We start from the raw sequence: 15,332 nt of genomic DNA, 5'->3' as shown, positions 1-15,332 counted from the left end.
CACAATTCTTCTTAAATTTTTGCTATGCCGCTGCACTATATGGGCCATAATAGTAGTGTGCTGAGTTAACGATGAGACTATGCACTCGACAAGTGCCGTTCTAGTTCGTTATGATAATTATGACGACAAAGATGACACAATGACGAAAAACAATAGTGGTTGGTGATTAGTTGGTAGAACTGATGATTGTGATTGCATCTGGTAGTGTGATGTATTATTTTCTTGTTCTGACAGAAGTAGAGGGGCCTCTTTATAATGACCCTTCAGTGGTGGTGGATACCAGTATGACAGATCCATTCCTTCACAAGAACTCCCACCCAGAGCCAGGTAAGTTGTGCATAAAGTTGTAAGTAATTTGTTGTACATAAAGGTGTAAGTAGTTTGTTGTACATAAAGGTGTAAGTAGTTTGTTGTACATAAAGGTGTAAGTAGTTTGTTGTACATAAAGGTGTAAGTAATTTGTTGTACATAAAGGTGTAAGTAATTTGTTGTACATAAAGGTGTAAGTAGTTTGTTGTACATAAAGGCGTAAGTAATTTGTTGTACATAAAGGTGTAAGTAATTTGTTGAACATAAAGGTGTAAGTAATTTGTTGTGCATAAAGGTGTAAGTAGTTTGTTGTACATAAAGGTGTAAGTAATTTGTTGTACATAAAGGTGTAAGTAGTTCGTTGTACATAAAGGTGGAAGTAATTTGTTGTACATAAAGGTGTAAGTAGTTTGTTGTACATAAAGGTGTAAGTAATTTGTTGTACATAAAGGTGTAAGTAATTTGTTGAACATAAAGGTGTAAGTAATTTGTTGTGCATAAAGGTGTAAGTAGTTTGTTGAACATAAAGGTGTAAGTAATTTGTTGTACATAAAGGTGTAAGTAGTTTGTCGTACATAAAGGCGTAAGTAATTTGTTGTACATAAAGGTGTAAGTAGTTTGTTGAACATAAAGGTGTAAGTAATTTGTTGTACATAAAGGTGTAAGTAATTTGTTGTACATAAACGTGTAAGTAATTTGTTGGACATAAAGGTGGAAGTAGTTTGTTGTGCATAAAGGTGTAAGTAGTTTGTTGTACATAAAGGTGTAAGTAATTTGTTGTACATAAACGTGTAAGTAGTTTGTTGAACATAAAGGTGTAAGTAGTTTGTTGTACATAAAGATGTAAGTAATTTGTTGTACATAAAGGTGTAAGTAATTTGTTGTACATAAACATGTAAATAATTTGTTGGACATAAAGGTGTAAGTAATTTGTTGGACATAAAGGTGTAAGTAATTTGTTGTACATAAAGGTGTAAGTAGTTTGTTGTACATAAAGGTGTAAGTAATTTGTTGTACATAAAGGTGTAAGTAATTTGTTGAACATAAAGGTGTAAGTAATTTGTTGTACATAAAGGTGTAAGTAATTTGTTGCACATAAAGGTGTAAGTAATTTGTTGAACATAAAGGTGTAAGTAATTTGTTGTACATAAATGTGTAAGTAGTTTGTCGTACATAAAGGCGTAAGTAATTTGTCGTACATAAAGGTGTAAGTAGTTTGTTGTGCATAAAGGTGTAAGTAGTTTGTTGTACATAAACGTGTAAGTAATTTGTTGAACATAAAGGTGTAAGTAATTTGTTGTACATAAAGGTGTAAGTAATTTGTTGCACATAAAGGTGTAAGTAATTTGTTGAACATAAAGGTGTAAGTAATTTGTTGTACATAAAGGTGTAAGTAGTTTGTCGTACATAAAGGCGTAAGTAATTTGTCGTACATAAAGGTGTAAGTAGTTTGTTGTGCATAAAGGTGTAAGTAGTTTGTTGTACATAAACGTGTAAGTAATTTGTTGGACATAAAGGTGTAAGTAGTTTGTCGTACATAAAGGCGTAAGTAATTTGTCGTACATAAAGGTGTAAGTAGTTTGTCGTGCATAAAGGTGTAAGTAATTTGTTGTACATAAACGTGTAAGTAATTTGTTGTACATAAAGGTGTAAGTAGTTTGTTGTACATAAAGGTGTAAGTAATTTGTTGTACATAAAGGTGTAAGTAATTTGTTGTACATAAAGGTGTAAGTAATTTGTTGTACATAAAGGTGTAAGTAATTTGTTGTACATAAAGGTGTAAGTAATTTGTTGTACATAAACGTGTAAGTAGTTTGTTGAACATGAAGGTGTAAGTAATTTGTTGCACATAAAGGTGTAAGTAAATTGTTGTACATAAAGGTGTAAGTAGTTTGTTGTACATAAAGGTGTAAGTAATTTGTTGCACATAAAGGTGTAAGTAGTTTGTTGTTCATAAACGTGTAAGTAGTTTGTTGAACATGAAGGTGTAAGTAAATTGTTGTACATAAAGGAGTAAGTAGTTTGTTGTACATAAAGGTGTAAGTAATTTGTTGCACATAAAGGTGTAAGTAGTTTGTTGTACATAAAGGTGGAAGTAATTTGTTGAACATGAAGGTGTAAGTAATTTGTTGTACATAAACGTGTAAGTAGTTTGTTGAACATAAAGGTGTAAGTAATTTGTTGTACATAAAGGTGTAAGTAATTTGTTGTACGTAAAGGTGTCAGTAATTTGTTGTACATAAACGTGTAAGTAGTTTGTTGAACATGAAGGTGTAAGTAATTTGTTGTACATAAAGGTGTAAGTAATTTGTTGTACATAAACGTGTAAGTAAGTCACGAGCCTCGATTCAGTATACAAAAAAAAAAAAAAAAAAAAAAAAAAAAGTAATTTGTTGCACATAAAGGTGTAAGTAGTTTGTTGTACATAAAGGTGTAAGTAATTTGTTGCACATAAAGGTGTAAGTAGTTTGTTGTACATAAACGTGTAAGTAGTTTGTTGAACATGAAGGTGTACGTAATTTGTTGTACATAAAGGTGTAAGTAATTTGTTGCACATAAAGGTGTAAGTAATTTGTTGTACATAAAGGTGTAAGTAGTTTGTTGTACATAAAGGTGTAAGTAATTTGTTGTACATAAAGGTGTAAGTAATTTGTTGTACATAAAGGTGTAAGTAGTTTGTTGTACATAAATGTGTAAGTAATTTGTTGTACATAAAGGTGTAAGTAGTTTGTTGTACATAAAGGTGTAAGTAATTTGTTGTACATAAAGGTGTAAGTAATTTGTTGTACATAAAGGTGTAAGTAGTTTGTTGTCCATAAAGGTGTAAGTAATTTGTTGTCCATAAAGGTGTAAGTAGTTTGTTGTACATAAAGGTGTAAGTAATTTGTTGTACATAAAGGTGTAAGTAATTTGTTGTACATAAAGGTGTAAGTAGTTTGTTGTACATAAATGTGTAAGTAATTTGTTGTACATAAAGGTGTAAGTACTTTGTTGTACATAAAGGTGTAAGTAATTTGTTGTACATAAAGGTGTAAGTAGTTTGTTGTACATAAATGTGTAAGTAATTTGTTGTACATAAAGGTGTAAGTCGTTTGTTGTACATAAAGGTGTAAGTAATTTGTTGTACATAAAGGTGTAAGTAATTTGTTGTACATAAAGGTGTAAGTAGTTTGTTGTACATAAAGGTGTAAGTAATTTGTTGTACATAAAGGTGTAAGTAATTTGTTGTACATAAAGGTGTAAGTACTTTGTTGTACATAAAGGTGTAAGTAATTTGTTGTACATAAAGGTGTAAGTAGTTTGTTGTACATAAATGTGTAAGTAATTTGTTGTACATAAAGGTGTAAGTAGTTTGTTGTACATAAAGGTGTAAGTAATTTGTTGTACATAAAGGTGTAAGTAATTTGTTGTACATAAAGGTGTAAGTAGTTTGTTGTCCATAAAGGTGTAAGTAATTTGTTGTACATAAAGGTGTAAGTAGTTTGTTGTACATAAAGGTGTAAGTAATTTGTTGTACATAAAGGTGTAAGTAATTTGTTGTACATAAAGGTGTAAGTAGTTTGTTGTACATAAAGGTGTAAGTAATTTGTTGTACATAAAGGTGTAAGTAATTTGTTGTACATAAAGGTGTAAGTACTTTGTTGTACATAAAGGTGTAAGTAATTTGTTGTACATAAAGGTGTAAGTAGTTTGTTGTACATAAAGGTGTAAGTAATTTGTTGTACATAAAGGTGTACCACTAAATTAGTGCATTTGGCTGAGACTGGGGCTTTTATTAGTTAATTGTTGATGAGATTTAAAGTGTAACTTGGTCATCTTGTATTTCTTTCTCACTTCATCAATCATCATCTCACTTCATCAAACATTTTATGATGCAAGAAACTGTCATTTTGACATCATTTGTAGTCCTTTAAAATGAGTATTATTAGCTTGTCTAGAATTGAAATTCCAGATAAGGTACTGCCATCCTGCACGGTCCATCCGTCCAATATTTCGACTTTTCCAGCAAAACCGCTGGGCCGATCCGGCTGAAATTTGGAAGCAGGGTTCCGGCCCTGACTGGTAACGGGGATTGCAAAGCTCATTCCATCCACGTGACCTGAATGTGTCGAAATGGTTGACTTAGTAAATTCCTTCAAAAATATTTTTCTCCAGACCCACCAGTCAGAATACTACCAAATTTGGGTATCATTAGGCCAGGGTGCAGTTGTCCTATTATTAAAATTGTGTGGGTTTTTTTTTCCTTTGAGGTGTTGAATCATACATCTAAATTGAAAGAGCATAATGGAGTAGATGAATGTCCTCCTTTTGAATAAATGAAAACTGTTATTTACTCTAGTTTTCCAGAATACCCCTGTATAAAAAACTACATTTTCTAAAATATGGACATAGATATAGTACATTTCAAGAAAAAGTCACTATTTTAACAGGGCTTTAAGCTCTTAGGTTTATGTCTCCAAAACCACTTCCTATCGTAAACGTGACAAAACATCCTTTCTGATTTCTAAACAAAACCTTGTTAATTATGTACTTCACTCACTCGCTCTTCCTCAACCAACAGGTTTGGTTCTGCCTCCACACGATGTTCCAACACGCAGTGAGCCTGGAAGGAGCACCATGGAAACGCACGGTGCTCTGAGTGTGTTATCTGAGCACGCGTTGTCACTCAGCAGTGACTCTGGTCGGTCGACTGCCTCCTGCCGCACAGATGAGCTTCGTTCACCTGTTACTCTATCTAGTGACTCCTCCACGCCATCTCCATTCTCCACCAGCTCTACTCAGCCAGATTCCCAGGGAGAAGGGACAACCACACCATGGTGCTCCCCTGGAAAGTTAACAACTGAACAACAAGACTCCTTGATTGAACTGCTGAGGACATTTGACGTGACGTTGAACAGTGTGGAGGACACAAGAGAGAATAGTGATGATCTGGAGATCTCTCCCCACCTGCTGCCCCAGTCTCCTCAAAAGGTCCACTTTAATGACTTGTCTGTGACTCTTGAGCGTGAGACTGACATTCTGGATGATGAAATGAATGCAGCAAATGAAGTGCTTAGCATGGGCAGCCTGGGAACACTATCATCACTTGAGGGAGCCTGTGTCTCGGCAAACAGGAAGGGCAGTCAGGACTCGTTGCACACAGATAGCACTGGCTACAGCACAGTGGTGGAGGAGAGCAATGGTGGGCCGTCACCTTCCTTGCTTTTGCCACCTGCCTTTGGTTCTAGTTTTTCTCAAGGTCGGATGGCTGCAGGTGCGATGAACCCTCGGGGAGTCACCATTGCAGTTGGACAAAGTGCTTTGGTACATCCCAGACAAACTGTTAAATTTGAGGCAACAGCTCCAAAGAGAAAAACTACATTGCCAAAAAAGGAACTTGGAGAATATCATGGGCGTAGTAAGGAAGTCGTAGATTATGGCACTCTGAATGAAATCCTTTCCAGTCCTGCTTCAATTCCAACCTCAAAGTCTCAACCTGTTGTCCCAGTAAGAGGTAAAAGCAGCCAGCAGGCAGTCCGACAAGGTATTCAGTTTGTGGCAGGCTTGAGTGGAAATGCTCGGCACATGCGCCAGGACCACATGCGTAGTGACAATCCTGCTGAGTATCGTATTTCACAGGAAGAAGAAGAACTTGATCAATCACTAAATGAATTGCACAAGATGATCATGGATCTTGACCCCACCTACATCCCCCCATCAAACAGCACTTGTACCCACAGCCCCAACAGTACTGAATGTGAGTCCTTTCTGCATGTTAGGCCTTTAGACACATTTGTGATGGTAAACTGACAAATGACTATAGTTTTTGTGATGTCACATATATCGAGTTTCATTCCACGGGTGATAAAGTCATTGCCTCAGTGATAAGAAACTGTTGAATTTCTCTGGGTTTTCACTTTGTTTATTTCCATATTTTTCACTGTCCCTACATCTTCATGTTTTTCTGAAATTTTGTCATAGGGCATTAAACGCAAAAGCTTTGATTCTTCGTCCTTCTAGATCACTGCAAGTTATCCAATAGGATTTCAAAACAGACAACTTTGGCGTTTGAACCGCAATGCCATAATATTTTAAGACTTGTTCTAAGTAGCTCATTGGGGGGTCCTATGATTATCCATATTAAAGTGATTCTTGTGGCCCCACTTGCATTATTTCTGATCCTAATATTGTTGGTTTATTTTCATCTTATGGCATTCTTTAAGACAGTGTGTTTCATGTTTTTCAGCATGCTCAAGTTCCCCTTCAGTTGGTGGGGATCTCTTTCAGCACCGGCAACTGTCTGGAACTTGCAGTTCCTTTTCTGGCTTGGACTCGAGTTCCCAATGCCATATTCCTGAACATGGATTGATGCCTGTGCCACGATTTACTTCCCATAGCTTAGGGTCTGCCTCATCATCCAGTTACAACACCTTGCTGCCTCCATCATTATCTAGATATCACAGCTTAAAGCCTGCATCAGCAGCGTTTGGTTACAACAGCTTGAAGCCTGCACCGTCATCCAGTTACAACAACTTACGGGTTGTACCACCTTCCAGTTACAACAGCTTGAGACCTGCCGCACCATTCAATTACAACAGCATGCGACCTGTACCACCATTCAATTACAACAGCTTGCGGCCTGCACCACCATCCAGTTACAGCAGGTCGTGGCCGACTCCATCATCCAGTTTCAACAGCTTGCGGCCTGCACCACCATCCAGTTACAGCACGTCGTGGCCGACTCCATCATCCAGTTTCAACAGCTTGTGGCCTCCACCACCACCCAGTTACAGCAATAGCTTGCTGCCGGTACCACCATCCATTTCCAACATGGAACCATGGCAAAGTCAAACTTATGAGACACTTCACCAGCAGTCTGATCAGTCCTCTTCCAGAACTTTAGGATTAATGGTAAATGCATGCATGATATGTTAAGGTTCTGTAGTTCCTTCGGGAACAAAAATAATATAAAATGGATGCGCGGCAAGTAGGAATTGGCACATAATATAATTCCATTTTCGGTTCACAAAACCTTGTTCACAAAACCTAACATATACTTTTTAAAATTATTTGATTATCAATTTTTTAAGTGGTTTGGGGTATGTTAATGATTTGCATTCATTGGATGTATATGTGTAGAAGAACCAGGAAGCCTCACAGATTTCTGACCAAGAGGAACGGAGCAGTGGCAACTACAGAACATTACCAGGTGGGAGACGTCTCATTTCATCTTATTTGTGAATACAGTGCATCTCACGTTATCTCATTATACATACATTACATTTGAACTAACTTGTGATTTTTAACCACTTATTGTGGGATCCACCAATCATAAAGTGCAACATATATAATTTCATCACTTTTTGGAACAAAAATGCACCACAGGCTGTTTACCTGTAACTGTTTGTTTTCTGACTTGTGCTTTCTCTATACTCTGGTTAAATTATACATGATAACCCACGCACACAAAGCGAAAAGCGGGGTTAAGCAATTGGTTCACTTGGGTCTGTCTGTCTGTCCTTCTGTCTACGAACGTCAGTTTATGATCGAAGAACAACTTAATTTGAATAGAATGTTTTATTTTGAACACGAATCGGAACATTAATCCAAAAACGGCCCTGCCATTTAACAGTACTTTGGCTCTGAATTTGTCCCGATCACGCTTGTGCAGAGAAGCGTGAGATTTAAAAAAAAATACTCCGTCTGCCAGCATGGCAGTCCAACAAAATTGAAAATCATTCCAAATAAGAAATTTGCTATTTTTAAGGATGGAATAAAGGACACAAACAACAGGTACGAATAACTAATGTCATGTGTTAAATAAGGTGGTGTATAAGACACTGAATCAACGGCGGTAAACTTTCAGAATTTCTTTCTACGACCGATAAAATCTTTATTTTATTTAAATTTTATTATATAGTTTAACATTGTAGAACACAAATCGCCTTCTTGACACTTTCAAAACCCTTTCGTTTAGCAGTACTTGCACAAAATAGTACGGCATTTTATATCATCACGACCAATCAGATTTGCCGCCCGTAGACCCCACCCATGTTCTTGTTGTATTTTACATTTTTCCTCTAGTTATATTTTACATCGGTTTAGGATAAGGCTACGCATCTTGACAATTATGAGAACCCTTCCCAGTCTATAACTGCCCTGGTGGCTTGATGATGGGTGCCTCAATTTGTCTTAACGCTACCCTTTTTCATATCAACAGTTTAAAATCACATTTGTCGTCACGTGTGCTGTGATAAGTTGGGTTTTTACAAGTTGAGTAAATGGAAAAGTTTGAGGGAGTTGCAATATTTAAAAACTACGAGAAACAATTCCGCATGTGACTACGGAACACAGCAAATACAAGAATATTAATAATGACTTGATAAAGTCAAGCAGTAATTTGGTTGTATTATCAGGAAATAACTTGAGTGGAGTCCCAACAATGACTGATGGTGGAGTGAGCTATTGCCCCTTCAACACAGTAAAGTGAACCATGCGTTGCCATGGTGAATCTTGCTGCGCACAGACAGAGCATACAATTGCACAGCAGGAAATAAGTAAAATACACAAACAATGTTCACAAGGAGAGAAAAATGATGGAAACAATTTGACATTCAGGGATGATTAAATCCACAGAAATGAACTCCGCAGTTGGATTCAGTACGATTTGGCATTGTAGTGCGGAATATGTGTGTCATTTGAAAGGGCACGCCCGACTATGATGTGCCTTTATTTCTTTATTGTTTTCATGAGTGAATATCATTAATCTTTGCAGTCTGAATTTACAAAATTATTTGGAGAAATTAGACGAAGAAACAGAGCTTTAAACCTGCAATTAAAATTAAAATCGAAATTTTATATTTTTATGAAAAATGAGCAATTTATGCCTCCAAACATTGCTTTGATTGACTGAGCAAAGCATTCATTTTCGTTTGTTTTACTTTGTTTTGGTTTGTTTGAATCCCATCAGGACACAAGAATACAACTCAATCGCCAAGTTTAACCATGAAATCCGAGGCGTTCCAACCAAGTGTCTGCAAAACAAGGAAGCAAGGGCCGCCAGCTAGGCACCTCACGGCTGACATCTGGCATCCATATGGAGCAAAAGTAAACTTGGACAACAGCAAACCTCAACAGTGTAATTTTGTGTCTACTCTTGGCATCCAGGATCATATAGTTGCCAAACAAGAAGAGAAGGGAAACATGAAAGACCCTGTGCTTGATATCTGCTTCTCATTTTCACCTGGATCAGAAGAGTTGTTAAGCACTGACTCACCATCTCCTCAATCTACTGTGGCACGGATGCTACCAAACTCAACCCATTTTTTCCCACATGAGGCCAAGACAGACATGAGGGTGCAAGATTTATTTGAGGTGACTTCACAAACCATAGACTCTGGGACGAACAAAGAAGCTGGTACAAATCTGCAGGTGGAAGGCAAGTGTTCAGACTCCAGCCTGGTCAGATTTGTTCGGGATTCACCCACTTACAATGTTGCGGCTTATGAGCAGTCTCTAGAAGACACATTGAAAGACCAGGAAGGCTTACATGGTTGTAAGGAAACCTCTCCATCATCTCCCAACTATGTATCTATGAACGGAACCATATTTAAAACAGGCTCCTTCCCAGGATCAAGGAAAGTTTCATTTCCAAACAGCTTCCCACACACTCTTCCGAGACGCAGTCCTGGGGCACCACAAACCAAGGCCTTGGAATGGAATTCTGAAGGTAAGCTAACTCCGTCTTAATGTGAAAGCATTCAACATGTACAAGGGGCAAGCAAAACGTTTTGTCCAATCTGTACATATAACAACAAGAGGGCGTAAGCCTAACGTATATCTTTCCTCATACTCATTAAACACAGCAACACCTTTCTTGCAAGAACACTAAACTTTTTGCTGTACATTCAATATCCCTTCTCTTTATCTTTGGTACAATGTCCAACTACTTCAGTAACGTCTTCTCGCCTGAAACATTCCACTATGGCACCCTAAGTGCTGATAATCACCGTCATTGGCTGCCCCTTTTGTACCCACATTTGTGATTGCAATAAATGTTTGCACCATTACATAATGATAACCGCTTATGTAATGAGAGCCAGGATAAATGAGTTACAGAATGGTTCTTTTTAACAAGGCTTGTTTAGTCAGGTTACTGCTCTTGTAAACAAGCTCATTATTTAATTTGTGCTTCGTTCTGAAATAGTGGACAAAGAGGAGGATGCAAAAGTGCATGTGCTGGAGGATTATGCATGCTGGCTGAGTTCACATTACTCTTTCGACTCCAAAAATATGTTTCCTATTTCAAAGCAAAGAATGATTGGGTCGATTGGGCAGGAATGTTTTGTTTTTTTTAATTGGAAAAAGGTTTCTTCTGTATTGTGCCTGAAGAACGGTATACAGTCGTGGCCAAAAATATTGGCACCCTTGCACTTTTTTCAAATAACTCAATTTTCTCTAAAAATAAGTTGAAATTGACAAAAGTATTTGGTCTCCACAATTATTCATTTCACTGTAAATATTACAGAATCTTTGTTTTTGATTCAGAACTTAATATATCCTTTTAAATCAGAAAATAAAAATAAGTAGCATTGACAAAATTATTGACACCCAAGACTTAATATTTGGTATCACGGCCTTTGGACAAAAAAACTGCAGTCAAGCGCTTCCAATAGCCATGAATGACCTTCCTGCACCTCTCGACTGGCAGTTTAGGCCACTCTTCTTTTGAAAACTGCTCCAGTTCTCCCAGATTTGAAGGTTGCCTTCTCCCAGCTGCTGTTTTCAGATCTCCCCACAGGTGTTCAATGGGATTTAGATCTGGACTCATTGCTGGCCACTTCAGAACAGCCAAGTGTTTTGTCTTGAACCACTCCTCGGTGTTATTTGAAGTGTTTTTGGGGTCATTGTCCTGCTGCAAAACCCATGACCTTCGACAGAGACCCAGCTTTCTGACACTGGTTTGAACATTGCGCTCCAAAATGCCTTGGTAATCTCCTGATTTCATGATACCATGCACACCTTCAAGGTACCCAGTGCCAGAGGCAGCACAGCAACCCCAAAACATCACTGAACCTCCTCCATGTTTGACTGTAGGGAAGGTGTTCTTTTGTTTGAAGGCTTCATTTTGTTTTCTGTAAACATAGAGATGATGTGCTTTACCACAAAGCTCTAATTTGGTCTCATCTGTCCACAGAACATTCTCCCAGAAGGATTTTGGCTTCTTCAGGTGTGTTTTGGAAAACTCCAGTCGGGCTTTCTTATGTCTCTCTCTCAGCAGTGGGCCCTCCTGGGTCTCCCACCATAGAACCGTCTTTCATTGAGTTCGCGACGGATGGTGCAAGTTGAAACTGTCGTACCTTGTGTCTGAAGGTCAGTTTGCATCTGTTTGGCAGTTGATCGAGGTGCTTTCTCCACCATTCAAACAATCCTTTGCTGCAATCTTCGATCAAGTTTTCTCTTGTGGCCACGTCCAGGGAGGTTGGCTACAGTGCCATGGGCGTTAAACTTCCTGATACATTGTGTATGGTGGACACAGGAACATCAAGGTCTCTGGAGATGGACATGTAGCCTTCAGATTGTTCATGCTTGGCTACAATCTTGTGTCTGACCTCCTCAGACAATTCTCTGGCTTTTGTTCTTTTCTCCATGCTCATTGCGGTACACACAGTGACACAAAACAGCAGAATGACTCCTTTTCTCTATTAAAACTGGTTGAATGAGTGATTTTTTTTTTATTGCAGGCACTTGCAACTCACCACAGGTGAGTTCAATTCCAAAGTAAAGGAGAATCACCTGATTGAAATCGAATTATTTCTAACAACTTCTAAAAGGTGCCAATAATATTGTCCGGGCCATTTTAGGATCTCTGTGTGGAATAAGCTAAGATTTAGAAGCGTTTTGATTTTTTTTTTGTTCCACTGCAAACCAAAGAAATACAAATGTGGATACCAAAATATTTATTAATTTCAACAATTTTCTGGAACAAATGGTGCATTATTTGAAAAAAGTGCAAGGGTGCCAATATTGTTGACCACGACTGTATACGGACAACCTTATTTCCTCCAAAAAATGTTTTTTTTTTAAAGTCAAACCTCGTGGAGGAGTTAGTACACAGAATTGATCAGGATATAACACAACAAAAAGAACAGCAGAAAAAGGGGGTGGGGGCACACCAACAACAGGGTAAAGAGACAAAATAGAGGGAGACTTGGAGGAATATATAGGACGTGGGGTAGAATGAGAGCAAGAGGAGGTGGACAAAGGGAGTGAACATGCTGGATATACAACCACAAACTCATAAACATAAGTGGCAGGAAAAACTTGGGAAAAAGCTCTCAATTTAGCTCATTAAGAATAAAACAGAAATGGGGGGAGGGTGATGAAGAGGGGGTGAGGCATTTGAGGGAAACCCAGTAAGCTGGAAACACAGAAAGAGATGGGCTGGAGGAGGGTTAATAGGGATAGAAAAGATTCTGGTTGGTTGATTTGGGGGGGGGGGGTGACCTGAGATGGTGGTGAAGAGCTGTCTTGAAGCCCTGGAGGGAAGAAAGAGATTGAACAGAATGAGGAAGTTGGTTCTCCAGGTGGAAAAAGAGAAACAAATGGGGGTTACTGGCAAATGGTGTGTACCCAGCAGTATGGCAGAAAGCAAGACCAGAAAGGATGAAAAGACCAGAAAGGAGGTGAATGCTAGAGAGGAGGTGAAGACCAGAAAGGATGCGGTAGAAGAGAGAGAGAGAGATAACCTACCTGTCTACAATGTGAAAGGGATAGGCCCAGAGACTCCGCTTCATCGTGGATGATACCAATGATTTTGAAGCCCTTGGTTTCCATATGGTCAAGCAGAGCAAGGACTAAGGCACAGGCGTCAGCTCCATGACAACATCAGTGCTCCATCAAGCTGTGGATGAAAGTCTTGAGAGTAAATTATAGTTCAGATGTGCCAAGGAAAGACTTTGCAAGACAGAGGGTGCCCAGTCAGCTGCTGGCTTTGGAGGCCAACTTAAATATGTGGTTACCCAATAAAGACTATGGATGATCGATGGTGAGGCCCAAAGGTTTGAGCGACTGAACTTCTTCAAGAGGATTGTTGAGGAAGCAGATTGGAGGGTTCACCAGACAGTCTTTTCGGAGAGAGGGAGGGTGAGTGTGACATTTGTCAGGATTGAAATGCATATGCCAAGTGTATGACCAGCTCGTGATTCTATCAAGGTCTGTAGAGGGAAGAGACTGCTGCCTGCCTATCCGAAGGAGAAGGGAGGTTATGGTAGATGGTGGAGTCATCAGCAAAGAGATAAAGAGGATTTTCCAGAGTAGAAAGATCGTTGATGAAAATTAGGATACAACTGGGCCAAGACACTGCCTTGGGGCACTCCAGGCTTGGGAGGGAGAGGAAAACAGAGGATCTCGTTGAGAGCCACATGTTGACTATGGAAGTGGAGGAAGTACGTAAGTATGTGTGGAGGTGGCGTAGGATGCCATAGGTAGAGAGTTTGGCGAGCATTTGTGACGCGGTCGCCATTCAGTCCAATAGATTGGCTGGATGGCCGTGAAAGCGGACAGAGGTGCCCCCGTATGGTACGCGCGTTGGGCGGGTGCGGAGTCTCAGCACATTCCTTTTTACAAAAGCAACCTACGGCTTTACCTAAAATATGGGGACTGAACATAAAATGTGCTATTGTTCTACAATGGTAAAACATACATGCATAAATATACCAAGAAATAAAAGCTCACCTTCTGTACTCTTGCCTCGTATGCATCTTTTCATCTCAAATCCAGATTTCTTGAGTCTAGCAATAATAACAAATTTGTCTTCACTGTTCCAATACTTATGGATCAATTATTTGGACCCTATTCTTGCTGGATTGTCCCAACATTATTTAATCTGCCTTCAACTCAGCATAGAATGTGCCTGTAACGTGACTCAGATCTCAGCTAACATGGTTATTATTTCTTTAAATATATAAACACATTATAGTACAAAGAAGATAGTGTTTTTAACACTTTGTGATTATTTTGTGTTAAAAGTGCTTCATCAAAAATAATATCAACAATAATAATGATAATGGTAGTTATAACCAATAATATTTTACATGTGGTGAAGAAATCAGTCCACTATATATTGGCATCGCTTGACATTTCATGTGTCACATGGCATGGAGGGAAGTCATTGCATGGAAGTCATTTCAAGGTCAGTCATATGTATCAAGGAAATAATCAAGGTTCCTATCCTAAATCCGACCTCACAAATCGCTAATAATTTAGGAACTATAGGTGCAAACATTTATCTGGATTTGCATCCCATTTAGACAAATACACCAGAGAGGGAACAATAACATATTTGGTTATCTTATGTAGTTTCTCCCTCATTTGTCATGATTGTAATCCATTGCATGATATTTGCATTCCTTCTCTCATTCATTCTTGCAAAACTTTGCAGAGGATCTGAAGAGCGGGATCACTTCTACATTTGTCCAGGACACGTCTAAGTTCTGGTACAAACCACGAATTACTCGAGAACAAGGTCAGTCATATGTATCAAGGAAATAACCATTTTTTGTGAGCCTGTAATTTCTAAGGAAACCGATTAGATTGGCCTGAATTTTCATTGAAAGGATTATTCTCAGATTATGCAGATGCATCTGTGGATACATCTATCTATAATTCCAGTAATCTCTGTGTGTATGTTTGTATGTTTGTATGTTTGTATGTTTGTATGTCTGTATGTCTGTGACCGCTGTTTCTCGACAACCACGGGTCCGATATACTTTAAACTTGCCAGGTATATTGCTGGGGACCCGAGGATGTGCCTTTTCAAGGTTTCATATTAATCGGAGAAGTAGTTACCGAGCTATGTCCAAAAAACGATTCAACCAATCAGAGAGCAGCGAGCTATCACGTGTGCCGAACGTGGCGAACAGACTCTGCCTCGGACGGCACATTTGAGAGCGTATTCATTTATTTCACGTTGGAAAACTATGTTGCCGTTAAACTATGTTTTAAAACTAATTAAAACTAATTTGCGATTCATCGTAACTGCG

General features: G+C 38.6%; 1 protein-coding gene and 1 long non-coding RNA gene across 3 annotated transcripts in view; one reads left to right on the top strand and one right to left on the bottom strand.

The window, feature by feature from the left end:
• LOC137416974 (uncharacterized) overlaps positions 1 to 15,332 on the bottom strand; it is an 84,659-nt gene that overhangs the window by 17,364 nt on the left and 51,963 nt on the right. The gene's annotated exons all lie outside the window — the stretch shown is intronic.
• LOC137416972 (tensin-3) overlaps positions 1 to 15,332 on the top strand; it is a 154,582-nt gene that overhangs the window by 95,201 nt on the left and 44,049 nt on the right. For both annotated transcript variants that reach the window (XM_068102678.2, XM_068102677.2), the window contains 6 exons: positions 235 to 327; positions 4,871 to 6,046; positions 6,536 to 7,200; positions 7,429 to 7,498; positions 9,260 to 10,018; positions 14,732 to 14,815. In XM_068102678.2, coding sequence (XP_067958779.2) covers positions 235 to 327; positions 4,871 to 6,046; positions 6,536 to 7,200; positions 7,429 to 7,498; positions 9,260 to 10,018; positions 14,732 to 14,815 — 2,847 coding nt within the window. The remainder of the gene's footprint in view (positions 1 to 234; positions 328 to 4,870; positions 6,047 to 6,535; positions 7,201 to 7,428; positions 7,499 to 9,259; positions 10,019 to 14,731; positions 14,816 to 15,332) is intronic.

This window comes from Myxine glutinosa, chromosome 1 (genome assembly GCF_964187855.1).
Source record: "Myxine glutinosa chromosome 1, kmMyxGlut1.1, whole genome shotgun sequence".
In the NCBI taxonomy this organism is placed as follows: Eukaryota; Metazoa; Chordata; class Myxini; order Myxiniformes; family Myxinidae; genus Myxine; species Myxine glutinosa.
The sequence above is the reverse complement of the archived record's forward strand: the minus strand, read 5'-3'. Positions and strand labels throughout refer to the sequence as shown.